Source organism: Leuciscus leuciscus, assembly GCF_965113295.1.
Source record: "Leuciscus leuciscus genome assembly, chromosome: 19".
Classification (NCBI taxonomy): domain Eukaryota; kingdom Metazoa; phylum Chordata; class Actinopteri; order Cypriniformes; family Leuciscidae; genus Leuciscus; species Leuciscus leuciscus.
The window spans coordinates 4,899,273-4,925,543 of NC_138743.1; the positions used below are offsets into that span (position 1 = coordinate 4,899,273).

The 26,271-nt window shown below is 39.4% G+C and overlaps 1 protein-coding gene across 5 annotated transcripts in view; it reads left to right on the top strand.

Annotated features, from left to right (window-relative positions):
• The window catches only part of col12a1b (collagen, type XII, alpha 1b), a 76,819-nt gene that overhangs the window by 8,592 nt on the left and 41,956 nt on the right, over positions 1-26,271 (top strand). For all 5 annotated transcript variants that reach the window (XM_082147104.1, XM_082147100.1, XM_082147101.1 and 2 more), the window contains exons 6-28: positions 85-348; positions 486-650; positions 797-970; positions 1,074-1,364; positions 1,451-2,053; positions 2,602-2,880; positions 3,078-3,353; positions 10,487-10,756; positions 12,178-12,444; positions 14,170-14,362; positions 14,508-14,638; positions 16,746-16,895; positions 17,056-17,175; positions 17,826-17,990; positions 18,209-18,355; positions 18,783-18,925; positions 20,130-20,259; positions 21,270-21,415; positions 22,573-22,702; positions 22,796-22,932; positions 24,256-24,385; positions 24,806-24,945; positions 25,179-25,311. In XM_082147104.1, the coding sequence (XP_082003230.1) occupies positions 85-348; positions 486-650; positions 797-970; positions 1,074-1,364; positions 1,451-2,053; positions 2,602-2,880; positions 3,078-3,353; positions 10,487-10,756; positions 12,178-12,444; positions 14,170-14,362; positions 14,508-14,638; positions 16,746-16,895; positions 17,056-17,175; positions 17,826-17,990; positions 18,209-18,355; positions 18,783-18,925; positions 20,130-20,259; positions 21,270-21,415; positions 22,573-22,702; positions 22,796-22,932; positions 24,256-24,385; positions 24,806-24,945; positions 25,179-25,311 (4,584 nt within the window). The remainder of the gene's footprint in view (positions 1-84; positions 349-485; positions 651-796; positions 971-1,073; positions 1,365-1,450; positions 2,054-2,601; positions 2,881-3,077; positions 3,354-10,486; positions 10,757-12,177; positions 12,445-14,169; positions 14,363-14,507; positions 14,639-16,745; positions 16,896-17,055; positions 17,176-17,825; positions 17,991-18,208; positions 18,356-18,782; positions 18,926-20,129; positions 20,260-21,269; positions 21,416-22,572; positions 22,703-22,795; positions 22,933-24,255; positions 24,386-24,805; positions 24,946-25,178; positions 25,312-26,271) is intronic.

The following is a 26,271-nucleotide window of genomic DNA, read 5'->3' on the forward strand; positions in this document are numbered from 1 at the left end:
GCTTTGCATCCATTTCAAAAATTCATCCCCTTATCTGAAGTCAAACAAGCTTCTGACTCATTGACCTCTCACTCTTTTTCCCAGAATGCTCAGTAAGTGCCATAGCTGACTTGGTCTTTCTGGTGGATGGTTCTTGGAGTGTCGGGCGGGACAATTTTAAATTCATCCGCAGCTTCATGGCAGCCATGGCAGGAGCATTTGACCTCGGAGAGGACAAGACTAGAGTGGGTGTGGTTCAGTACAGCACGGACACCAGAACCGAGTTTAACCTTAACCAGTACTTCAACCGGGCCGAGCTGCTCAGAGCCATTAACAATCTGCCGTACAAGGGTGGCAACACCATGACAGGTACCAAATTTATACTTATGAATTCATACTGAAACCTACAGATAATATTACTGCTGAACAACAAAGCTACAATGTGAATTTCAAGTCTGTGATTGTTTTTTGTGTGTGTGTGTGTGTGTGTGTGTGTGTGTGTGCAGGCGAAGCCCTGGACCACCTGCTGAAAAACATGTTCACAGAGACCGCCGGTGCTCGTAAGGGATTCCCCAGAGTAGCCGTAGTTATCACAGATGGGAAATCTCAGGACCCTGTGGAGGGTTACGCCAAGAGGTTGAAGAATGCTGGAGTTGAAATCTTCACTTTGGGTATGTGGTCATTCATCACTGCTGTCTTTCTCGGTCTGGATTTCTTCTTCACAAGAACTGGGCAGCTTTCAAGAAATCCGTCCGCACAGAAGAAATCCTTGAAAGGAATTTTGAGAAATAATGCTATTATTTACTCTTTTATTCAGGGATCAAAGAAGCGGATGAGGAAGAGTTGAAACAAATGTCTTCAACGCCCTACAGAACACACGTGTACACTGTGCCAAACTTCGATATGATCAAAGCTGTGGAGAAATCACTCATCACCCAGGTGTGCACCAGTGTGGATGACCAGCTCAACTCGCTGGCTAGCGGCGAGGAAGGTAAACAAACAATAACAACTGTAAATCTGCTTTAGCAGGTTTATTAAACACAACCCCAAGCATTAAACATGACCCCATTTTTCCTCTTTTTGTTTATTTGCAGTTGTTGAACCAGCATCCAACTTGCAAGTCACAGAGGTTGCATCCAAGTCAATGCGGGTGACGTGGGATGCATCTATAGGGGACGTGACTGGATACAAGGTGCAGATGGTTCCCATGTTGGCTGGTAGCAAACGCCAAGAGCTGTACGTTGGGCCAACTCAGACCTCTGTGAATGTTAGAGATTTGTCCCCTGATACAGAGTACGAAATCAGCCTGTTTGCACTCAAAGGCCTGACGCCTAGCGAGGCCGTTATGGCGATGGAGAAAACCCAGCCTTTAAAAGTATCATTAGGTGAGGAAAGGTCCACACTCTTTAACTATCCACAGTAATCCATTGATTAAATAGTTGTTTGACCCGCAAGCTCTTTTTACTTCTAGAATGTTCTCTTGGTGTGGACGTACAAGCCGACGTCGTTCTCCTGGTCGACGGTTCCTACAGTATCGGTCTTGCAAACTTCGCTAAAGTTCGAGCTTTCTTGGAAGTCCTGGTCAACACCTTTAACATTGGGGCGGAAAAAGTTCAAATCAGCTTGGTCCAGTACAGCAGAGACCCACACACTGAGTTCTACCTGAACACTCACCACGATCTGAGCGCTGTGGTCAAAGCCGTGAGAACGTTCCCCTACCGCGGTGGCTCCACGAACACCGGCAAAGCCATGACGTATGTGAGAGAGAGGATTTTTATTCAAACCAGAGGCGCTCGTGCGAATGTACCTCGTGTTATGATTCTGATCACCGATGGAAAGTCCTCGGATGCTTTCAAAGACCCGGCGGCTAAGCTTAGGAACACGGATGTAGAGATTTTCGCAGTGGGCGTGAAAGATGCTGTCCGCTCGGAGCTGGAGGCGATCGCTAATTCTCCAGTGGAGACCCATGTGTACACCGTAGACGACTTTGATGCTTTCCAGAGGATTTCCAATGAGCTAACCCAGTCCATCTGTCTGAGAATTGAGCAAGAGCTTCTGAACATCAAGAAGAGAAGTGAGTATCGTTTGATTTTTTTCACTAACTGTTGTTAAATTTGTCGGGCTCTCTGTCTGGGACATGCATAGAACCATATGGTTCGAACTCTGGTTGACCAATCTGTACAAAAGTTCAAAGGTTAAGTTGACCCAAAAATGAAAATTCTGTCATCATTCACTCACGTGAATGTTCTTTCTTTCTTTCTTTCTTTCTTTCTTTCTTTCTTTCTTTCTTTCTTTCTTTCTTTCTTTCTTTCTTTCTTTCTTTCTTTCTTTCTTGGTGCTCAATTCCAAAACAATAAAAATAGTAGGCAAAGCTGTCAAGCTCCAAGAATAAACAAACAAACAAACAAACAAAACATAGTAGTTGTGTGCTATATTTCAAGTCTTCTAATGTCATACAATACCTTGGTGTTGCTTAAAATCCAATAGGTAACATACTGCCTGAGTCTGTGATGTTTCTGTAACCTTTTTTTTTTTTTGGCTTTAAATTAGGATGTGAACTAAATTCTCATGGGAAACCAAAGGGAAAAGTCTCATATATTTAATTTCTGCTCTCCCTTCTAGATCTGATTGCACCCAGGTCTCTGACCTTCTCAGAGGTGACCTCCAGAAGTTTCCGGGCTTCTTGGGTAACAGATGCCGTGGATGTGCAGTCTTATCTGTTGCAATACAGGCCTGATGCTGACACAGAAGTGGGATACATCTCCGTCTCTGTGCCGGGAGAAACCACTACGGCCGTCTTACATCACCTTACTCCAGTCACAAAGTATGAAGTCAAGGTTTACGCCCAATACCAGAAGGGAGAAAGCTTTCCTCTGTCAGACTTTGAGACCACACTAGAAGGTTAGTGACTGTTATATATAAATGTTAGCTTAGCTAATTACTTTTAAAGGAATGTTGTTCTTTATGATTGTCTTTCTTTTGTGCAACACTTTTAAAGAACATCCTGCCCATTGTACATGATGAATTTTAGGATAAACTGTTCATTTAAGAGCCCCAACAGCGACCTTTTTGTGACTTCAATGTACTGATTTGTGCAGAACAAGGATCCGTGAACAACCTGAGGGTGTCCGAGGAGACCACAAGCAGTTTCCGTGTCTCATGGGGGAAGGCTCCCGGTCCAGTAGTGCGGTATAGACTCACGTATGTTCCAGTCCAAGGGGACAGTGGGTTGCTAGAAACTGCAACAGTTGGCGCTGAGACCACCATCGTTCTGCAGCAACTTTACCCAGCTACGACATACCGTGTCTCCGTGGCAGCCGAGTTCCCATCAGGTGTTGGACCTCAGATGCAGATTGATGGAACAACCAAAGAAGGTGATTGGAACAACTTAAAGTTTTTACATCCACCTAGGTCACCCACTCATTCTAGCATTTTCATTGGTTGTTTCCCAGGCATTTAAAGACCCACAAATTGCTTGAGGGTGTGAATCTCTGGTATTTCAGAAAACTGGTGTAAAGTTTTACAGCGATTGCTTGAGAAGCCAAACACCTTAAGTGAATGGAAAATCAAAGTTGATTTTGACCAAAACTCTATGAGACGTTTCCCAGAATTTCTTTCGTTGAGTTGGCGATAAATGTCTGTTTGGTTAGGCAAAACCTCTGGGTTCTTTATCAAGGCTGAGAGTAGTTAGTGTCCAAGCATGAGCCAGCTGTGTCTTAATGGCTGCCTACAGCGATGCAGCTGCAGTCTGTCCACAGTTATTATCTGCGAAGGACAAATCCCAGGTCATGACTTTTAACTCCTGTGTTAAACTAGAGTTTAATCTCTGCATTGTCTCTGTTCCAGTCAACAGATTTTTTTTTAAATTTTTTGCTGCTTGCTAAAGACATGATTCCTCAATATGTTGAGGAGAGATGGGCTGTTACTAAGGCTGGCCACACAGTTGAAGATTTTAAGCCTGATTTTGGGCCCGATTTGTAGTTCCCAACGATCCGGGGGGTGTGGCTCGATTCGAGGCTTCTCGCAACGGACTTTTTGTTAAAAAAATCCTCAGTTGTGTGGTCTCATTATGATTATTTGATCGCTCCCGATCGCGTCGGAAACCTGCACGATCCCAAATCGTTAATATCAAACATGTTTGATATTTACAACTCTTGATCGGGCTGCCTTTGACTTGTTACACGCAATAGCCAATGAGAGTGAGCGAGCTTCACCAACCGGATATTGCGTGCTTCTATAGCTGAAACTTGGCAGCTATAAACATGCCACAAAAGTGAAGTATTGAGAAAGAAGATCACCCCGAAATTCTTTTTTTCTCCTTTGTTTACTTCCAAACAAACAAAACTCACACCAGGAAAACCAGCTGACGATATCGATTGTCCTCCATTTGTTTTTCTTCTCAAGTCACGTTTGATCATGCGAGTCGTCTCACTGTGAATATGTTACTACAATTGACAAGTGTGTGGTCTCGCGGTCTGGACAAATCATTTAGTGTGTGCATTCAGAGGATTATAATGCAAAAAAATCGTTTGAAACTGCCCTTATGTCTGTGGTCTCCCACAGTTTTAAAATCAGTTCACATTTGAAAATCGTCTTGTGTGTCCCAGGCCTAAATGATCAGACTTGTGATTTTTCACCTGGTGGATGTGCAAATACAGAATTTGTGCATCAGTATCTTAAGGACACAGTATTTTAAACCCATTTTGGGGTGGTGTGATCTAAAGGTTAAAGCTCAGGGCTGGCAACTGGACGGTTGCTGGTTCAATCCCAACAAAGGAGAGAGCTAGGATCTTTAAAGGTATAGTTCACCAAAAACTTAAATATATCAATTAAAAATCTGTATATTTTTCTTTCTGTCTTTCCTAAATCACAGAAGAAAATATATTACATAAAATTTGGAATACTGAAGTAAAAGTAGTCCATAATACTTGTGCACTATATTCCACGTCTGAGATATAATATGCCATACGATAAGAATATAACAGCCAAGACACATGGACTACTTTTTTTGGGTCATTTTTCGGAGCTTCTCAGTCCCCATTTATTTTCATTGTCAACATTTTTAAATGAAAATATATGGTGGGATCGAACCAGACACACTATTACTTTATCCAAAGAAGCATAAAGGAGCAACCTAGGATTAAAGGCATCTGCAAAATGACATTAGCACTAAGGCTTCTGAGTACCAAAGGATATATCCCAGACACATCCCATTTCTTTCCAAGAAAAGTCCACTTAAATGTGGAATTGTTTTAATTATATATTATTTAGTGTAAATGCAAAACGCACCCAACGAAGTCACTGTGAGTGCATTACAGCATAAGATCTAAGTTTTTTTTTTTTTTATCTTTTGAGAAAGTACAGCCTTGGAAGGACTAGAGGCATTTTTAACATCCTCAGCTCCAGTCAGAAAGGATAAACAAATAGGTTGAACAGAGTCAAGCAATTATAATGTTCTTTCTTTCCTTCGGCCCAGATAAACAGCTCACAGGTCTTATGGGGTTTCAGAAGAACGGATCTTAAGCGACAGTAACATGGCTACGGTATACTCTAATGAAATTACCAGAAGCAAAGCTTGCCCAAGACCTTAAATCACTGAATTCCAGTAATCTTATGTCTCCGAATCTGCAGTGTCAGATTTGAGGGCCAAAGATTAGAGCCCAGAAAGAGTGTGCTTTGAGTGATTGAAAACCATCCAAAAATGAAAATTATGTCATCATGGAGCATAAAAGAAGTACTCTGAGATGTCAAGAGTACTTTTTGTCCATGCACTTAAAACATATTGTGACCGAAAATGATTAAAGTACCATAAAGGTTGTCCAAATTAATCATGCTTTATATAATTCTAAAGCTATATTATATCTGCCATTAGCTATATTCATCTGTTTCAGTCATGTAGACCTGGTATGGATCAAATAAAATGATCAAAAATGGTATCTCTTAACATATGTTTTTGTATTCACTTTTTGTATTCACCATTACTTTGCCGAGCTGATGGTCATAAATATGTTGGATGAGGAGAAAAAAGTCACATGACTGAAAAAGATGAGCTTCTGGAGACTTGGAATATTGTAAAAAAGTGGTGCTTTTTGTCATTTGTGGAAATATTTATGGGTTTGGAAGAACAAGAAGTAAATGATGTCAGAATTTTTGGGTGAATGTTTCTTTAAATGAGATTAAGGGTGTGTAATGAGGGTTTGCATGAGATTTGGCCTGGTGCATCAAAGTGAAGTTCAAGTTTAGTTCAGGGTTAAATCATGAAATGTGGACCATGCAGTGGTTCGTCTAGCTAGCACAGAGAAGTCCCTGTTCTCAAAATATGATTGGTGAGGAGCGTAGCATTGTGGCTTGATTATGGACTGACATTGAACATGTCGTTGAACATGTGAGATGTTGATTTCAGTTCCTCCATCCATCCATTGAGACTCGGACGGTGGGAGCTGGGCTAAATGAAGTTCTCAATTCCAGAAAATGACATAACGCAGGAACTATGCATCTCCGTCCCACTCCGGAACAAAGTAGTAGAGCAGTTACCCAGAGTTATCTCTGTTCCTTCCTTTGCGTCCTCAGGAGGATATGCATAAGGCAGAGCACAAAAGATTTCCGTTCTGTCCCCAATCTGATGCAGGTGTGTATTGACCGGGCTCTGGTCCAGTTTATGACCTAGTGTGTCCATTTGTAGAGCGGGGATACGGTCCCAGATGCTATGTACATTTTGAGGTAATTCACACTGTCTTAGCTAATCATTTACTTGTTTGTGTCCAGCAATTCTTCAACAGGTTCAATTACTGAGAAAAAAAAAGATGATTTCCAGCAAATCACTGAGAAGACCTTAAAACTTTCTGTAGGAAAATATGCGAAATGCTACGTGACATAACTTTGTTTTAAAAAGTGGGTGGGACAGGAGTGTGTGTGTGGGTGGAGGGGTGCTAATACAATGCTATATCAGATATATGTACAATATAAATTGTAGAAATAAATAACATTAAAATGTCCAGAAATCAATTACAATAGTACTTTGAGTTTAATGTATCAACATAGAACTCATGTGATATTTTCAATCTACTTTCCATCTTTCGTCTACTACTTACAAATACATTGTAAATAAACAATGACGTTAGTGCATAAATACATAGAATGTTCGACTTCCCTAATGGTCTGGTGGTAGAACTTTTGCTAAGTGTGTCAGAGGTTTCGGTTTCTAATCCGCCCTCGTATCGTTTATTTATATTTTTATAAATGTATATTTAAATAATATTTTATTAAAAAATTAAATTCTTAAAAAAAAAGGGACACGTTTGTGTGCATTTTTGTGATTTCGCCGGAAAGAATAGAGAGTCCCCAATGGCATTAAGCGATAGGGTTGACACGCTCGACTGTGTGGATACTATTGTGTTGCACGAGCCAAAAGTGTTGCACGATCACTGTATCCGCACCACTGATAACAGCGGCAACGAACACTCAGCATGATTTAAAGGTGAACTAAGTAACTTTTTTTACCTTAACTGAACAGCTTCGGAGTCATTGGAATGGTTATATTACTTATTTCGGGTTGAATGGTGGTCGTTTCGCACCCCCCTGGTGCCCGTGAGCGGAAAATACGCACTTGCAACTTTGAGCCGGCGGCCGCCGGCCGCCGCGTCAGGAAGTCTCGCGTGATATCAGGTCTCGCGATGTAAACAATTGCTTTACGGCCAAAAGAAATCTGCTAAAATGCTGTCATTATTGCGCTCCCTCACGCTGTCCGAACCCGAATGAAGAAGACGTTTTAAAGAACGTCCCGTCTGCTTTGATGTCGTTGATCTATAGCCTCTGGTGTCTGAGAATCAACAACGAGTTTTTACGACAGTGTTGTCAAATATCTATTCCGAAGCTGTGGGGGGAGCTCTAGAGAGAAACCTGCGAGCAAAAAGCGAGAATACAGCGAAGAAGTCCCGAAGTTACTGAGTGCTGCTTTAAAAAAAAACTATAGCAACATGTACCAGCGCCTCTTAAGGCAAATTAATGTCAAACTGGATATGTTTATTTTGCATTAGGTATATCTGTGCAACCAGATACTTTCAAAAAAAGTGGTGGGGGCTATATATCGACCCTGGCAAAAAGTGGTGGGGACATGTCCCACCCGTCCCACCCGCAAATTACACCTATGTACGTGACGTTACTATAGTTCCCATATTTCTTACTTAAATTATGTTATTTTTGTTGTAGCATTGTTATATTTTAAAGTCAGCATGTAAAGGGATTTGCAACCCATTGTGGTCCTACAGTGTGACATTTCAATTATCGTAATAGAAACATTTAAAAAGAACTGTTTTTCTTCATAATAATTTAAGCTGTGTGCACAGTGATGGTCTTGTGTCTGTTAAATCCATTGCTCTGAAAGTGTCTGTCTGTGACAGTGCTCGGTTAAAACCGTGAAACTAAAATCAGCTGTTTTGTTTCACCATCCAACAGTAGATTGAAAAATTAAACAAAATGATCCCATATGCATATATACAAAGGAGAATCAAGAGCCACGAGTGATCATAATGTAAACGCAAAAGTGCACGCATGTGGAACGCGTTACCTGCCTCGCACTTTAGACCGTTTGCAAAGGGATTTATTTTGTATTATATTCTCGTTAGAGTAGCACCTGGCCAATTGAAGTGAGACTGATTACATAGCAGGATATTATACTGTTACACATGGATATTAATTTAAAATAAAGACTTAATCAGCTAGATACAAACGGGCCAAAAGATGTCTTTGTACTCCAGCACATGGGTATCCTCAGAGGAGGATTGTTCTTCCTGTTTGCCATCTGTCAAGGCGCGTAATGCATTCAAGCTGGTCTCGCTGTCCGGCTCATGAACCCAGAGATGTACGTAAAGCACAGATGAAGGGGACAACCGAAGCTCTTTCAGCACCTGCGCTTTCCCGGTGATTGACACGAGGTTAAACTTCAAAAACACTGCGGAAAATTTACTGCATGTGTATGGCCTGTCTCGGCTTTGGATTTCGGAGCGGCATGGGATGCTGGATTTGGCTTTTTGAATGGAATTGCATCTTTAAATGGATATAAAAGATCATTTGAATTTCAAGGCTCTTTTAGAGGCAAAGTCAAATAAAATCCTGCTGTTGGGCTGCAGGAAAAAAAAGCATATGAAAGTCACATGTTGAGAAAAGATGTTAGAAGTCAGATTGTTCAACAAGATGCACTGTTTCCAATTTGTGAAAATTGTGGGGACTTATAATCGTGTCAGGCGAGGATGAGACAGAACAGGAGGGGGCGAATAGACAAGGATAGAGGGATGAAGAATGACTTGGGATTTGAGAAGGTATCAGACATCTGAGGAGAGCACTTTATGGTGGTTTTGTGGGGATTTGCCTTGTTTTGGAAAACAAAAAAAAGTTGGCAAGCGTTCGCTTCTCTGCTTCTTCTCCATAGTCTCAGTATCTTGCAATGATTTAAAACAGTGTATATTTTTCATGTGTTCTTGCACAAGAATACAGTATATATATTTCAGCTAGTTGCCAAAGCAGAATTTCTCATTTTCATTTACTTTAACCTAATGTACTAAACTAACTAAAACTAAAAATGAAAATAATAAAAAGCAACAATTTATACAAATTTCACAACAAAACACAACTTTAACTCAAATTAAAATGGGAAATATATATATATATATATATATATACATATATATATATATATATATATATATATATATATATATATATATATATAAATATATAATACTATTTCAATCATGTTAAAATAGCAGTGCATAAGAATATATTCAGAATATTCAGAAACAAGCTTAGAATTGTCTGTATTAGTCTATCTTCAGTCTATCTTTACAACTCTAAAATGCCTGAAGATCATACTGTATATCTGATGGTACATCAATCTTCCTGAGACACTGTCACATCATTTAAGTAAAAGAATTTCATTACATGTCATGTAAAATATTTGAAGGCGTCCACTTAGAAGAGACTGTCCCAAGATGTATATGAAGTTTAGCTGCAATGACAAATTGCTTTTTGGACTCTCTGTGTGGTTGGTTTTGCAAGGTGTGTGTGTGTGTGTGTGTGTGTGTGTGAGAGCGTGTTGACTTTATACTTTATTACCAGCTGCTAAGTTTAGTCTCATCTGAATGAATTAGTGCTCATTGCAGCGCTGACGCACCTGCACCAGTGACACCAGAGACATCATGAGAAATGGCCCGTCTGCTTCTGGAAATATATCACAGATTATGGCCCAGGGTGATTCTGCTGAAATACAGCCTTGTTCTTGCTTATAAATCTTTTTTTCTGTGAGTAAGTAGTCATTTTAGCCAAAGAAACTGCACAATTATTACAGTGACAATCCACCATTTATGGCATTGCTCAAATTTATGGCATTTGCTAAATCAAAAATTGCTGCAAACTTCCACTTTGGTCGTGAGCTTTATCCACTCAGAAATAAAGTGGTATATTAAGTAATAAAGTATATTAAAGTTAGTTTTTTGTTTTGTTTTGCCTGCAGAATTGGGTTCACCGAGAGACTTGATAACCAGTGATGTGACCGACTCCAGCTTCATGGCGTCATGGACGGCCGCTCCGGGAAGAGTGAGGCAGTATCGTGTTCGCTGGAGGTCTCTGTTCTCCGGGGAGTCTGGGGAGAAACTGGTGCCTGGAGATGTGACCAGCACACTGTTGGAGAACCTCAACCCTGAAACACGCTACCAGGTGTCTGTGTTCGCGTCGTATGACAGCGGGAGCGGAGAACCACTTGTGGGAGAGGAGACCACTGATGGTATGTTTTAAATGTTATTTTAGTTATTGTAGTAATCCCATATTCTCTAAATCAGGGTTTCCCAAATGGGGACTGCAGTATTTCAGTAAATAAGTAGGTCTGCACAATTAATCTTTATAAAATACAATTTAAATTGCAATTTGGCTCAGAGCGATTATCAAATTTCAAAAGGCTGCAATTAATTAAGCTCGGCACTGTGTTCAATTTCCCCCCCAAAAAAGTTTTCAGCATTTTACCAGATTTGTAACAAGAAGCGTTTTTAAACTAGTTGTCGACTTAAATGTTTACCTCCAGTTTCCACAAAAATAAAAACTAGAGGGTTTAACATTTAACAGTGAAGAATTTATGAAATACTAGCATTGTAACATTATTTTTCTCTTTAAAGTATAATTTTAATAGTAAAGTACTTCTGTCTCAATGTTTTATAATTAGAATTTATAATAATATTGATAATAAAAATAAAAATGTTAACTCTAATTATAAATTAAGAAGTTTGTTGACGTTGATAAACATATTGGTTCAAGAGTACAAACTGTACCTAAAAAGTGTGTTTAATCATTTCATAGTCACTTAAAAAGATTCTCCAATGACTGTAAAACTCTTTTGGAAGATTTAATAGTGTTAATAGAACCCAATTATACAATTTGAGATGACTGACTCCTTGAAGGATGCTGGCTGGAGGTTAGGTTGGGTTGGGTTGGGTTGGGTTGGGTTAGATAGGGTTATGGTTATCTTTAAATCTAGTGAACATCTTCTAAGAAAGAAAGATGATTCCCAGGGTAATACAGACCTGACAGGACATGCACGCCTGTGCCTCGGGCTCAATCATTTAAAGTGCATCAATCGACAACCTTTTACTGCAGTCTGTGGTACTCAGTTTGATCGAAGGAAAGCCATGGAAAAGGAAAGAAACCTTTGAATCTTAGCTAGTCGCAAAAATTATTGAAAGTTAGCGTGACTTCTTAAAGTTGTGGTTTTGCGCTTGGCACCAAATCTTGGCGAGAACAGTGAGTTTTGAGTTTCTGTGCAGTAGTCACTTGCCTCCGGGTGGAAAAAGTGAGCTGATCGCAGCACGGGTGCAGTGAACATCACCACTGCGGGAGAGAGCAGATTTAAAGGGTTGCATGTGTGCAGGGCAGCCCATAATATGTCGATTGGGAAGCTGGCTGAAGCGTGGATGCGTTTTCTCTCCCCAACTCAAATAGTACAAACTTGTGGAAACTTAACACCAGTGTGGGGATTGAAAAAGTATTGGAAATTGCTTTGCTTTCTTTTGCCTCGCTTGTGGTTTCACGTTTACCTCGAACCATCTCTGCTTGTCTGTTTTTATTTAATTTGTCCGTTTTTGATTTATCCAGGCCGTTGGGGAAAGTCTAGTAGAATCTCAGTCAAATGTTCTTGTCTGTTTTGTCTGTTTGTAGCATCTGCATCTGCCAAGGCTTTAGTGGTGTTTGATGAAACCGAACGAAGCATGCGTGTGACATGGAAAGCTGCTCCAGGCCCAGTGGTCAGCTACAAACTCACTTACGTCTCTCAGGTCAGCGGTAAAGAGATGACGATGAAGATCCCAGCCAACGTCACCACCACCATGCTGAGAAAACTGCAGCCCCTGACCACCTACCTCATCACCGTGCATCCCATTTACAAACGAGGAGAAGGAAAAGCAAGGCAAGGAGTAGGAACCACACGTACGTTGGCCAGCAATTCAAAGCCCATGAGTCACAGATCTGTACAGACACAGGCACACATCACCACTTACACTGGAAAAAAAAATTATGTTATTCCTCAGTACAGTACAGTTTTCCAGTACAAGTATCTAAAAGTTCTTAAATCAAGATACATTTACTTGAGAAGTAAAATGACTGAAGTCCAAGTTTAAAACAAGAATAATATCTGCCAATAGTGTCAGAAAAATCAACTTAATTCAAAAGGAAAACAAGATATTTTGCCTTGTTTTAGCCAAAAGCTCACTTCATTCATATAGACTTAATATAAATTTGCTTCTCATGTAAATGTGTCTTGATTTAAGAATGGTTATTTGTACTAGAAAGACAGAAACTCTAAGGAAGAACTTTTTTCCCCCAGTGTAGGGTTATGAATTGGAACAAAGGCCCTAAACTTAAAGTGTTAAGTGACACTTTACATTAATGATTCTTTCAAATTGTTCTGCATTGTGGTCAAACAAGATTTTACCCTCATGAACGATAAAACGGACAAAAAACACATAGGGCCCTATTTTAACGATCTGAAACGCAAGTATCAAACGCGAAACGCAAGTAACTTTGTGGGCGGATCTTGGGTGCTGTTGCTATTATACCGGCGGGATAAATAACTATCTAAATAAATAACAAATCTAAAATGGGTTGGTCTGAAGTAGCTACATAACTCATAGGTGTGGTTTGGGCGTAACGTGCAATAGACCAATCAGAGCGTCATCTCACATTCCCTTTAAAAGCAGGCGCGCTTGTTCCATTGCTATTATAACGGTGGATTTGCCAGGCGCACGCCAGGAGCGGTTCACAGCCGAGGTAACCGACGTTCTCGTCAGGGCCGTAAAAGACAGAGAAGTGACATTGGGGATGGGAGAAACCCACCCAATTTGATTTATGCCTATTTGTTCACATCTTCATGGACACCACAATGATTTCCCTCGTGTGGTCATATTTTTCCTTGTAATTATGTATGGTTTGCAAAAATGGCAACTGCTGCGTCTGTGTGTAGATGAGAGAAGCAAAGTGAATGCGCGTTGTGCACACGCTACATTATGGCCAAGCATTTGCCCTTAAAATAGCATCTGAATAACGCGCCACTGACTTTAGACTAGGTTTTTCCTGGTCTGTGGCGGAATTGTTTTCTGAAACTGCAAAATAGCACCAGGGAACGTTTGCGCCGGAACACGCCTCCTCTTTTCGCTGAACCGCCCCCGGGAGCGCAAGTTCATTCCCTAATTTACCGACGTGCGTCTGCCGAGGGAAAAGTCCGCTGTGCGTCGGGTGCAAAATAGGAATGATACATGCGTCGGTGTACTAAGTCAATTGCGCTGGGTGCAAGATAGGGCCCATAGACTTACATTGAAAGAGGTACCATATCAATAGACCAGAATATCACAATATTTGGACTTTTGGCTTGGTCCAGTAATCAACCACCCAAGCAACTGCATAGCGGAAGTGTTAAAATACCACTAAACACCTAAGCAACTGCATAGCAGTTTCCTGACAACCATCCAGAGCACCTTAGCGTCATTCAAGTCACATACTATTTACTTAGAAAACATACAAATCTAGTTGCATAGAATTTGACCGTATGAAATACAAAGTAAAGTATGCCCATAGTGATTGCAGTGTTTTTGCAGTATTTTGTAGCTGGATTGTGTTAGCATGTGCTGATATCGCCGCCTTCTCTTCATCCTACAGTGTCACCATATAAAGCCCCAAGAAACCTACAGACCTCTGAACCCACCAAGACCAGTTTCCGTGTGTCCTGGGACCCTGCTCCCGGTGATGTACGAGGGTACAAAGTCACTTTCCATCCCAGCGGAAATGATATTGATCTAGGAGAACTTCTTGTTGGACCATACGACAACACGGTTGTTTTAGAGGAACTCAGGTAATGTTTAGCATCAACTTTAGATGCTTTTCTCAATGCAATGATGCTAATCATTTTTATTAGCATCATTGCTAAACATCTTCATCTAATCATCTTCTTGTTTTAATATGGCACATATGGTTTCAGTTTTGTTCTTCTTTCACAGAGCTGGAACTAAATACTCCGTGGCTGTTTTTGGCATGTTTGATGGAGGTCAAAGTATGCCGTTGGCCGGGGAGGAGAAGACCACCCTTTCTGATGCACCTATCATCGAACCAACTGTTGACCCATTCCCCGGTATAATCTCAGCACATCATTCTAAGACGTCGTGTTTATAGTATGTTCTTAGCATGTACTTTCTGTTGAAGTGCTTAGGTTAGGCCTCAAGAACTACAAAGAACCCCTGGAAGAATGATTGCAATACAGCATCGTATGAATCAAGATGAATCGAGTCAATGAGGTTAGATTTATTTGTACAGTACAAATATTATAAATAATATAAACAATGTTATAGTAAATAAGATGATAAATATAAAATGCAAATAAAAATATAGTAATATTAAGGATAATAAAATATGTTAATAATACATCAATAAAATATATTATTATTATTATATAAACAAAAAATATAAATAATAATAAAATAAATTATTGAATATTATAATATTATTATAAATAGATTCATATTATTATTTTCTAAGAATACTGTATCTCACAATCCACCTTCACCTTCCCTTTCTAATGTACAAATTATTGATCAATTATTTTAAATGTACTGACACAAAATCGGGTTAAATTAAAAAATTTTTTTTTTTATTTCTGTTATGAAGACATGCCACCAAATGTTATCATGCAACTTCTAGATTCTTTAAGAAGTGTCTTTCAATGCTAGATTTAAAAAAAATGAATGGGATTGTTCCGATGAACAAAAGTGTACAGATAGAGACGAGAGACGAATTTTCATGGCGAGATCAAGCGTATGGTTTGAAGTTGTGGGCTCAAAGCCTTTGGCAGCAACAGTGTCTTGAGTTTGATTCTGGCAGCCATTGGCCGGCAGTTTAAAGACTTGAGAGTAGTCATAACGTGAAAGACTTTCCAGTGGTGAAGTTGTGCAGCAGTGAGGACTTAAGCAGCAGATGCAGGGAGGATGATGGGAGTGTGCTGCAGGAGTTTAGTGGTGAAACGAACACAGTAAAGGTCACGGTCAAGGTCATGTTGCTGCTCTGGTCAAGAAGGATGTCTGCAAGGTTCAACATATAAGCAAAATTAACCCTGTTTATGTTGTTAATACTTGTTACATTATTACATGATTAATCAGAAAATTAAACATTCCAAAGGAAAAAAAAATTTCTAGAATAGTAGAACACTTTCCTTTTCAACTGACCTCATCTAGGTCATACAGAATATCGGGTGGTGTGTTAACCTATAGCCTAATATCTGTTTAGTCTTTATTTTAGGATGCTGTTGTTGGCATGTACGAGAGTTTGTCCGAATGTGTGTCTCTCTCCCATTTTTTAGCACTGTGACACGAGTTCATGGAAAAAAATGCTCTGTTTTCAGTTAGGCATTATTTCATTGAGGACAGAGAGAAGTTTAGGAAAGTTTCTGTTTCTTTGCTCTCCATCGCTGTCTGCCAGCGTTTTTTCAGACTAAACTATTTTTAAATTAATATTTTATATGTAATTTTTAAGCCAGTTTATTTTTTATTTTATTTTATGTATTTTATTTTATTTATTTAATAAAAAAGGTTGAAACCTCCTGGACCAGTTGGAAACCATGTAAAACTAAGTACAATCAGCTGGTGCCTCATTTTTTATATATCTTTATTTTATGAGCATATGTGTGTAAATAATCAATTTCACAAGATATTTTTCACTTGCAGACCATGTGTGATGGTGTCCAGTGAGATCACCAGTGCTCTAGCCTCAGTTTTGGGGCTCTTTTCACCCTCAATAGGTATCTGGAGCTCCACACGTTCTCCCGAGGTGGAATGCGCAAAAGAGATGAAGCTCGTATTTCATGCATCACAAAGGGCTACTTCTTTTCTCTGTAGAACAGAAGCAATGTCAATGCCAGGAAAAATTCCCTCCAGGGCCATGTGCCAAAGGGGATTTGGATTCAATGCAAGACTGAAGATTCAAAGGAGAAAAGTAGAAATTGAATGGAAAGAGTCTGTAGCTCCAAGAAATTACAGAGAAATAAAAGTCTTATCTAAAATTGTGATGTTTTGAAGTTATTGCGGTGTAAATGTGACTTTTTATTTGCTGTGAGCATGTGTACACGTCTCTTTCCCGTTTCTCATCACTCTCTTGTTGAACTCTGCCTGCCATCAGCGATTATACAATCACATCTAAGCTCCTCTTGGCGTTTCTCACTGTATAACTCTGGTGTGTTTAACTCACAGATGCTCAGTGTAAAACCACAGCCAAGGCTGATATCGTCCTGCTGGTTGATGGATCCTGGAGTATCGGCCGTTTGAACTTCAAAACCATCCGGGCTTTCATTGGTCGCATGGTGGGCGTCTTTGACATCGGCCCTGACAGGGTTCAAATCGGCAAGTCTGCCCTGCTTCTGTTTACTTCATGTTTTTAGATATGTTGAAGGTATATTCCTGCATCTGGACTCCAGATGTGAGCTTAATGCAGAGCTCCTTATGGAGTTATTAACAGGAACCTTTACTCTTGCATTCATAATGGCGTGTGCTTCTCTCACAGCTTTGGCTCAGTACAGCGGGGATCCCAAAACTGAGTGGCATTTGAACGCTCACGCAACCCGTCAATCGCTGCAGGATGCTGTGGCCAACCTACCCTACAAAGGCGGAAATACAATGACGGGTACCGAACTCTTACATAAGTGCTTTATAATTTACAGTCTTGAAGATGCACTCTTATTTGTTCATCTAAATCCCTGAAAACAACATTTAAAGGTGTTGTGTGTCATTTATGCACCTCTAGTGGCAATTGCAAAAAATATGATAGTGTGCTATCTATGATAGCCTGCTAAAAAAGATAACTTATAATAAACATTTAAAGACAGTCCCACTCTGAGCTGTGGGGTTGCTGTTTAATTTTTTTATTTATTAATTGTGTTTAACAGCAGATTTCCTGGTGAAAATGTACATTACCTATGATTCTGCAAAGAAAACTCCTCCAATCAGAGAATTGAAACTAGCAAATTACACTAAAAGAACATTTTAGCACCTGCCAGTGACATGATAGTCAATCTGCCCAAGCTCACAAACTACTTACATATTTGTATGTATATGCATATTTAGCAATTTTTTTAAAAATATGTTGCTTCTTTTAATGCCAAAATTACACACTTCACCTTTAAATCAGTTTCAGAAGTGTTTTGCACATAGAATGTAGACAGATAAGAAATGCATGAATCCACAACAGCCATTTCTCATAGAGAAATGCAATAGATCTAATAAAATAAGGTGACATGTCACGAAACCAACATGCAACTTAATGTGTTTCCAAAGGTATGGCCTTGAACTACATCCTCCAGAACAACTTCAAGGCAAATGTGGGTTTGAGACCCGATTCTCGTAAGATTGGTGTCCTTGTTACCGACGGCAAATCTCAGGACGAGATTATAGTGAATTCTCAGAAACTGCGTGACTCTGGCATTGAGCTCTATGCTGTCGGTAAGTTCTTCTCTTCTTGACATTGCTGACATACTATCTATTCAGTCACAATGGACTATAACTGTTTGCATGCCAGTGATAGACACTCAACCCAGAGCTCTCCTGTGTCCAAACATCTCACAGCTTTTTACTTGGCAAGACTACAGCTTGATCAATGTCTCTTTGACGCAGCTGAAGTAATTGAGATCTTTCAATAATGATCTCCTCTTGGCTTCTAGGTGTGAAGAATGCAGATGAAAATGAGTTGCGATCCATTGCGTCCGACCCTGATGATATTCACATGTACAATGTCAACGACTTCTCCTTCCTGTTGGACATTGTGGACGACCTCACTGTTAACCTCTGTAACAGTGTTAAAGGCCCAGGTACAGTCAGTCACACACTTGACTAGTGTTTGTTTTGACTGAAAAACAACCTGTGAATCTAAACAAATCTATCCTGGTTCTGTTCTGAAGACTAGAAGTAAAAAAAAAACAAGAGCTCCCAAAGTTTGGCTCGGCTAAAACTGCTTGAACTTGTGCCACCCATTTTTGATTTGCACTCTTGTTTTCCCAGACGGTTCTTTGTTTTTTTTTTACTAATAATCTTGCTGAAAAGACTGAGACGGAAAACTGTAGGTTGCACTCCGATCCTCCTTGGGGGATAGCAGTGATTTACAGAACCATGAAACTTGTGATATATAACCCATTTAAACTTTTGCAAGAAGCTAATAGGCCTGAGGAAGATTTATAACCTGTTTGAGAGCTGCTTGACACCACGGCTCACATTTTTCCATTGCTTTCAATGAACCAGGCGGCGGCCCAGGGACACCCACTGACCTTGTGACTTCCGAGGTCACGCACTACTCTTTCCGTGCGACCTGGATGCCGCCTGACGAGCCAGTGGAGAAGTTTCGCATCGAGTACGTCCCTGCCGCTGGAGGAGATACTGAAGTGGTGAGCATTAAAAACACATATATTGTGTTCAAATGGACAAATGCATTCATGGTAGATACTTCACAGACTTTAAACTTCTGAAAGTTATTGCACTTTCTTTTATTAGTGTACATTCTCTTGCATCTTGTGCAAAACTTGATACTGTTGAGTGAGCTGCCTTATAATGCAACCTCCTAACCATCACTGAACTTCAAAAAACACTTATTTGAAACACTCTAAATAGGCAGCAACACAAAAAGACTCAAATAGAGTTTGACATTAGCATGTTGCTAAGTTAAAGGGATAGGTCACACAATTTTTTTTATTTTGTCATCATTTACTCACCCTCATGTTGTTCCAAACCTGTACGAGTTGCTTTTTTCTGTTGAACACAAAATAAGATATTCCGAAGAATGTCTGTAACCAGAGTTGACGGTAGCCATTGACTTCCATAGTATTTTTTTTTTCCTACTATGGAAGTCAATGATAACCGTCAACCGGTTGATTACTAACATTCTTCAAAATATCTCCTCTTATGTTCAACAGAAGAAAGAAATTGATACAGGTTTGGAACAAACATGAGGGTGAGTAAATGATGACAGAATTAACATTTTTGGATGAACTATAACTTTAATGTCACAACACTAATAAGAATAAATTTGCCCAAACAATGTGTCTTTGAGGTTAGTCTAATTTTTCTACTTACGTTTTTGAGCATCTTTTGCATTGAGAGTATATCTATGATTCTGTCTTGGTAAGACTGAGTTATGGAACAGAATTTATATGTGCCTATCATTTATTTATTATGGTGCCCATTGCGTGCTTGCTATAAAAGTCAAGTTTGATGAAGAGCAACATTCACATTTAATTTCCATATCTCTACATACCTCTTGTGTAACCTTAATGACTTCAATAACACAGGACAACTTTCATATAACATTAATTCAAAGCTATGCATCTTGCCATATTTTATTTTACCATATACACTGTGTGCATTTGGGGTGATCTATATGGCTTAAAAGTATCATGTATCAGTATGGGCTGAACTAGATCCCATAAATCTCACAACATGCCCTGAGTGTTCGCGTGCTGAATTTTGACCTCTAAGAACCCGCAACTAAAGAGAGATGATTTCAGATGGCCACATACCTCCCCGTTCCACCCCTCCATCTTGTGAAATACCCCTCTCAGCAGAAGATCACCTCTCCTTGATGATGTTTTTCAGATGTTCGCCGATGGTGAAGAAAACACAATTGTCCTGGTCAACTTGACCCCCATGACCGAGTATGTTATCAATGTCTATGGAGTGATTGGTGAGGAGAGCAGCGAGCCTTTGATAGGAACCGAAACCACATGTAAGTTGAGCAGATCAAAACCTCTCCTTCTGTTTATGTGAATCACACTAATTCTCCTACTGTTCAATCTCATTGTCTGATAAAACTCACCACATAAACCATATCTTTATCTCAACCACTGGAAACAGCTGTTTCCCTGCACATTGCTGCTATTTTCACAACCTTGTCTACATAAGGCAACTACTTTCCAGTGGAAAATTGCACCTAGCAACCACCCAGAATACCATAGCAACACCCTGGCATCATGATTTGCAATGAGCAAAACACCACTCACATTTGATGTAAATCTTCTAAGTAAATCCAGTTCTATTTATAACTGGAATTTCCCACGTTTTCCACCCATTTTTGAAAGGCCGGTCTCGTCACAATGCCTTATCCACAAAAATACATGCAAAAGTTTGGCCCAAACAAAAGATCCTTTAAGTTAAAGAACATTTGATGTGTTGGGAGCACACTAATGATGCCTGAACATGTGTCTACAGTAGGTAGGCAGCTCAGTATTGTTTGGAGCAGAGCCATTATGAAACCTCAAAGAAACACTGCAGCTCCTATATAACACAATTATAATGCTGGTTTCCACATCACAAATATAAAGCAGCTGTGAAATCTGTGAAGTGGCACCTTGTCAACAGCTTAGTTTTGGTCTTATAGATGGACAAAGTAAACTTGAATGATTTTTAAACAGATTTAAAGTAAGCAGAACATTTTAATTGGCTATTCTCGCTTTATAGTTTGCTTAAGTCTTTTTAAACATTTCTCACTATAATGTTTATGATCAACATTATGAGACCTTATCCCATCGTAAAGAGAGGCTTATCGTTTGTCATGAGCCACTTGGATGCAATAATCTGCCGTGGTCATTGTGGCTTTAGCTTTATGGTCATTTAATGTGACCGAAACATGAATGTTAATGAGAAATCACAACTTTTTTATTGTTCTTTTTCATTCTTATAAAGCTGTTTTGAATGTGCTTCAAAGATAGATTAGATCATTTGAATCTCTTTTCACAGTGCCCCTACCTGCTGTTACCAGCATGACCGTGTACGACGAGGCCCGGACGTCCATGCGGGTCAGATGGGAGTTGGTTGGCGGGGCCAGCGGGTACTTGCTGAACTACAACTCCATCAACGCCAGTGTGGCCTCTGGAAAATTGGAGGTGAGCGCCTGTCACACTGACGCCTTCCAGAACAACCTCCAGACGATCTCTCAAAATTTCCACCTCTGCTTTATTAGACCTCAAGGCAGAGTAAACCCACTTCTGCCAGCGGCCCCTTTAGCATAGCCAGATGGTCAAAGCAGGGAGAAACTGTTTCACACTGCTATTCTGTTCTATAGGAGAGATAAATCACAAATAAATTCAATGTGAAACCATTTTAATTCCATATTCTGGAACAAAGTGTTATTGTAGTGTTATTTATATAGAATTATAGTATTTATTAAAATGTTGAATTAGCTTTTATTTTTAGATTTTCACTTTTGATATAAGTTTTAGTAATATTGTTATGTGCTTTTGTTGTTTTTTTTACTTTAGTACTTCAACTTAAATTTGTTTTATTTCAGTTTTATATTGGGTTGCTAAGGCAACATTTCTAGTTTTCAAATTTTTATCATTTTCGAACACTTTTTTCCTAATATATATTTTTTTTCTTTTTTTTTTTCAGTTAACAAAAACAAGTTTTAATATTTTAATTTTAATTAAAAAAAAATAACTAACATTAAATTTAGTTGACATAAAGGATTTTCAGTTTTTTCAATCGGAAAAAGACTCCAAGTCTTTTCCAAGTAATCTCCAAGTTACAAAGATACAGAAGTCTGCTATCAATTTTAACTCGATCATTTCACATCAAAGTCCTTTGTGGCCAAAATATTTAACCTGCTATCCACATTCATTTTATAGCTATATACTCTTATTGAATGTCAACTTGTATTTATTTCAGAAGACATCTGAGACAAAGTTGATAATTAAATGAGGCTTAGTCGAAAACTCCATTTAGTCTCCTGAGCAATAAAGTCATCCTCTATGGGGTCTACAAAATTCAGACTCGCCCAAAACACAAGCTTTTGGCAAAAAGGAGATAATGCTGCCTGTTCTGGATCTATCTCCTCCCTGAAGTCATGTACATAATAGTACATAATATAGTTTGGAAAAGTCACAACCATCATCCCAGGAGATCCGGCTGATCTGATTTAGTCTGGAGGAGACATACCTTAACCGGGAGTGTGTTTATGCCAGGTGTTCCTCATAACAAGTCTTGTCTCGCTGGGCTGTTGCTTCGCTAATGTCCATTCTCTTAACATCCCTCTCTCCTGCAGATGCGAGTTGGTGCAGATGTGAACGATGTCCAGTTATTGCAGCTGGTTCCGAACACGGCGTACTCAATCTCCCTGTTCGCTCTACACGGAGCGACGGCCAGCGAAGCCCTTATCGACAGAGGAGTCACTCGTACGTCTCTCCTCGGATGGTTTCAATCTGTTATTGTCAGTATTTATTGTATGTTTTTATTAATATCAACTTATATCTCTGTCTGTCTTCTAGTGCCGCTGCCTCCATCGGGTGAGTTGAGAATCTCAGAAGTGACTCACAGCTCCATGCGTCTAATCTGGGATGCAGCTCCTGGAAACGTCAGGAAGTACATCATCACCTACAAGCGAGAGGATGGAGAGCTGAAAGAGGTGATCAAAATATGTAATTCACACAGCATTTAAGTTTAGTGATTGGTAATACAACATTCCACATATCAAAAATGTCCCATGCATCGTTTCAGGAAGCATTTTTAGAACCATTTCCAATAAAAATAAATAAAAAGAAGCCATTTCTGAAAAAGAATGATGTTTGATTTCAGTTAATGGAAGGTAGGACTAAACTTTTTAATGGAATTGTAAATGTAGTTACATTTCCTATCCTTAATCATTTGTAATCCTTGCAGCTTGAAAGAAGAGAGTTTAATTGCAGTTTAATGGACTGTCTTGTTCTATGATTGACAGGCTTAAGTTGGGAAATAGACCTGAGCTATGCAGGGAATGTGAGATAGATGAAGAGAATCTTTAGCTTTTTGGTCAGAGTTTATTGAAGAAGAGGGTCTTCCATAGAAAGAGTTCATTAGCTAGGACTTTGAAAGCCCCTATATTAATCTCTCTGAGGTATTCACAAACTGATCCTAGTCATATGGTAGGACAAAATCTAGGGGTTTACGTTGAGGACACCACTTCTGGTAATTGGCTCCCCGCTTGCTCTCCTGTCTCTCTGTAATGATGCCTTTATGGATATTTCCAAAGTACTGCTGTTTTGACCAAAAGGAGTCTTTTATCTATGAAGATCTACTGAGATGAACCAGTGGAACTATGTGAGGAGATCCAAAAGGTCATGTCCAAGCAAACTTGTTGATAGGATACAGACTGTCTTGTTTATCTCTTCTTGGACATTCTCTGGAATGAGGTTAAGATGACCCGTTTCACTGAGATGAACTCTGGATCCATCTTTGGATCCATACAAGGCAAAACATCACTATCGCTATTTATCATTCTTAGAGGGTTTGAGTATGACGTGGATGATTCGTTGTTAGTTTACAAAATGACTTATGATTTTTGCCTGGTGTGCAACCAAAGTAGAGAGGGATCAGAGTCACGTCCCAAGATCTGCTTGCATCAGCGCCCGTATGTTAAGAAAACCCTACGTTTTAAAGCCAGGCTGTGCCTAAGCACCTAACAAAAGCCTAGTGTGAAGTCAGTGAGTTCATCCACAATGATTCAGGACAAATACTGTATAATGCAATTTAATGGAAAAAATTTGAGTTTGATAGTGTACTTAAAAAAAGAAAGAAAAAAAGAGTAAGTTCTGGTTAAGAAAAAACACCCAGTTTTCACTCTGTTGCACCAACGCAGATTTCAGTCCATGTGTAACGAATGGAGCCGAGGCGAGTTGGTCTGTCAAAAGCATCTGTTATTTCTTTTCCCTTGACATGTGTTAATGGTAACACTGACGTTGGTGTTTGACAGGTTGAGGTCAACGGTGACATCACCACCCTGGTTCTCACCAGCCTCCGCTCTCAGACGGAGTACGATGTTGCTGTCACTCCCGTGTACGACGAGGGTCCAGGAAATCCCATGCTTGGCAGTGCAATTACTGGTGAGCTTATAATCTTCCCTGATTCTCCAAGATGACTCGTTTGACGGATGATGTTGGTTTGGCATCTTACTTCACGGCTGCCGGATTTTGTTTGTTACATTGGTGTTGAACTATGTGACTTACTGGCTACAAGATCTGCTATTTCAGCAGGTCTTTCATGCTCCCCGTCTAGATAATGACTACCATGTGTGACGCCACCCTTACCCAAGCCATGTGAATGTGTTCATGGCTTTATTTTATCAGTCCCATGGGTGATATCGTTCATCAGTCTCAGCTGATCTGCAAGTCTGTAGTTTTCTTGCTAACACACAACCCGCTTCCCTTTACACAGGAACACGTTCGCTTGTCAGATCTGATGGTTCACAGTCCAAGTGTTTGCACCAGTTTCTATGTCACATACTTTTCTCTGTTGACATACAGATGTGGTTCCTGCACCCAAGAACTTGAGGTTCTCTGAGGTGGGCCAGACTTCTTTCAAGGCCACATGGGAGCATGGAGCTCCAGACGTCGCTCTGTACCGCATCGGTTGGACCAAGAAGGGCGAGAACAACTTCAAAAATGTACGTTTGCCAGCTTGTTATTTGTATCAACATTTATATTTATTCAAAATAAAATAAAAATCTCAGTATGAAGAACATTTCAATAATCTAAAGAAATTTTTTTCTCTATAAACAACCTTTTGTGGAAAGAAAAGTGTACCTTTGATCTAAAGCAACATCATTTCATTTTTATTACAAATTTAATGAACTCTCTCAAATAGCATGCGAGGCTCACTAGAATTGATCTTTTATAGGAAATCCTGAGTCGTGAGGAGACGAGCCAAGTTCTGACAGAATTAGACCCAGACACGATGTATGACGTGACTGTCACAGCCATCTACCCCGATGAGTCGGAGAGCGAGGATCTGATGGGGAGCCAACGCACATGTGAGACTAACACACAACCACACGTGTAGAACACTGACTCTTGTGTACTGGGACAAAAATAGGCACACACACACAAAAACTGCCTAAATAGCAGTTTGTGTATAAAGGAATTAATTTAGATTAGTCTGTTCAGAGGTGTTAACTTGTGTACAACCTCCTGCTTTATTTGTCTCAACAAATGTATGTTTTGGGAGTGAGGGAGGTGGCTTCCCACTGTGTAGAAATTGTGCTCCCCAAATGCCTCTTGGCCCTCTAAACTGAACCTCTTTCCCCCATAAGAGACGCCCCCTGCAATAATAATGTGTCAAATACACTACCGTTCAAACGTTTGGGGTCAGTAAGGTTATTTCCTTTTTTTAAAGAAAATTTTTTATAGTAAATTTTATTTACTATAAAAAGCAAGGATATTAAAGGCATTTATAATGTTACAAAATATTTCTGATTCAAATAAATGCTGTTCTTTCGAACTTTCTATTCATCAAAGAATCCTAAAAAAAAAGTATCATCTCCACAAAATGTTTTTATTTATCAAAGGATCCTGATATTAAGATATTAAGCAGCACAACTGTTTTCAACATCGATAATAATGATAAATGTTTCTTCAGCATCAGATCATCATATTAGAATGATTTCTGAAGGATCATGTGACACTGAAGACTGGAGTAATGATGCTGAAATATAAATTACATTTTACAATATATTCAAATAGAAAACAATAATTTTAAATTGTAATAATATTTCACAAAATTACTGTTTTATTGTATTTTGATCAAATAAAAGCAGTCTTGGTGAGCATAAGATACCTCTTTATAAAATATTTGAAAAGTTTTACTGACCCCAAACATTTGAACAGTACTGTACATTTTATAAACATTAACAAACCTTGTATTCACTTGAATTTAGACTATTGTATAATAACCATATTTGACCCATGTCCCATTTGTCACATGTCTCAAGACT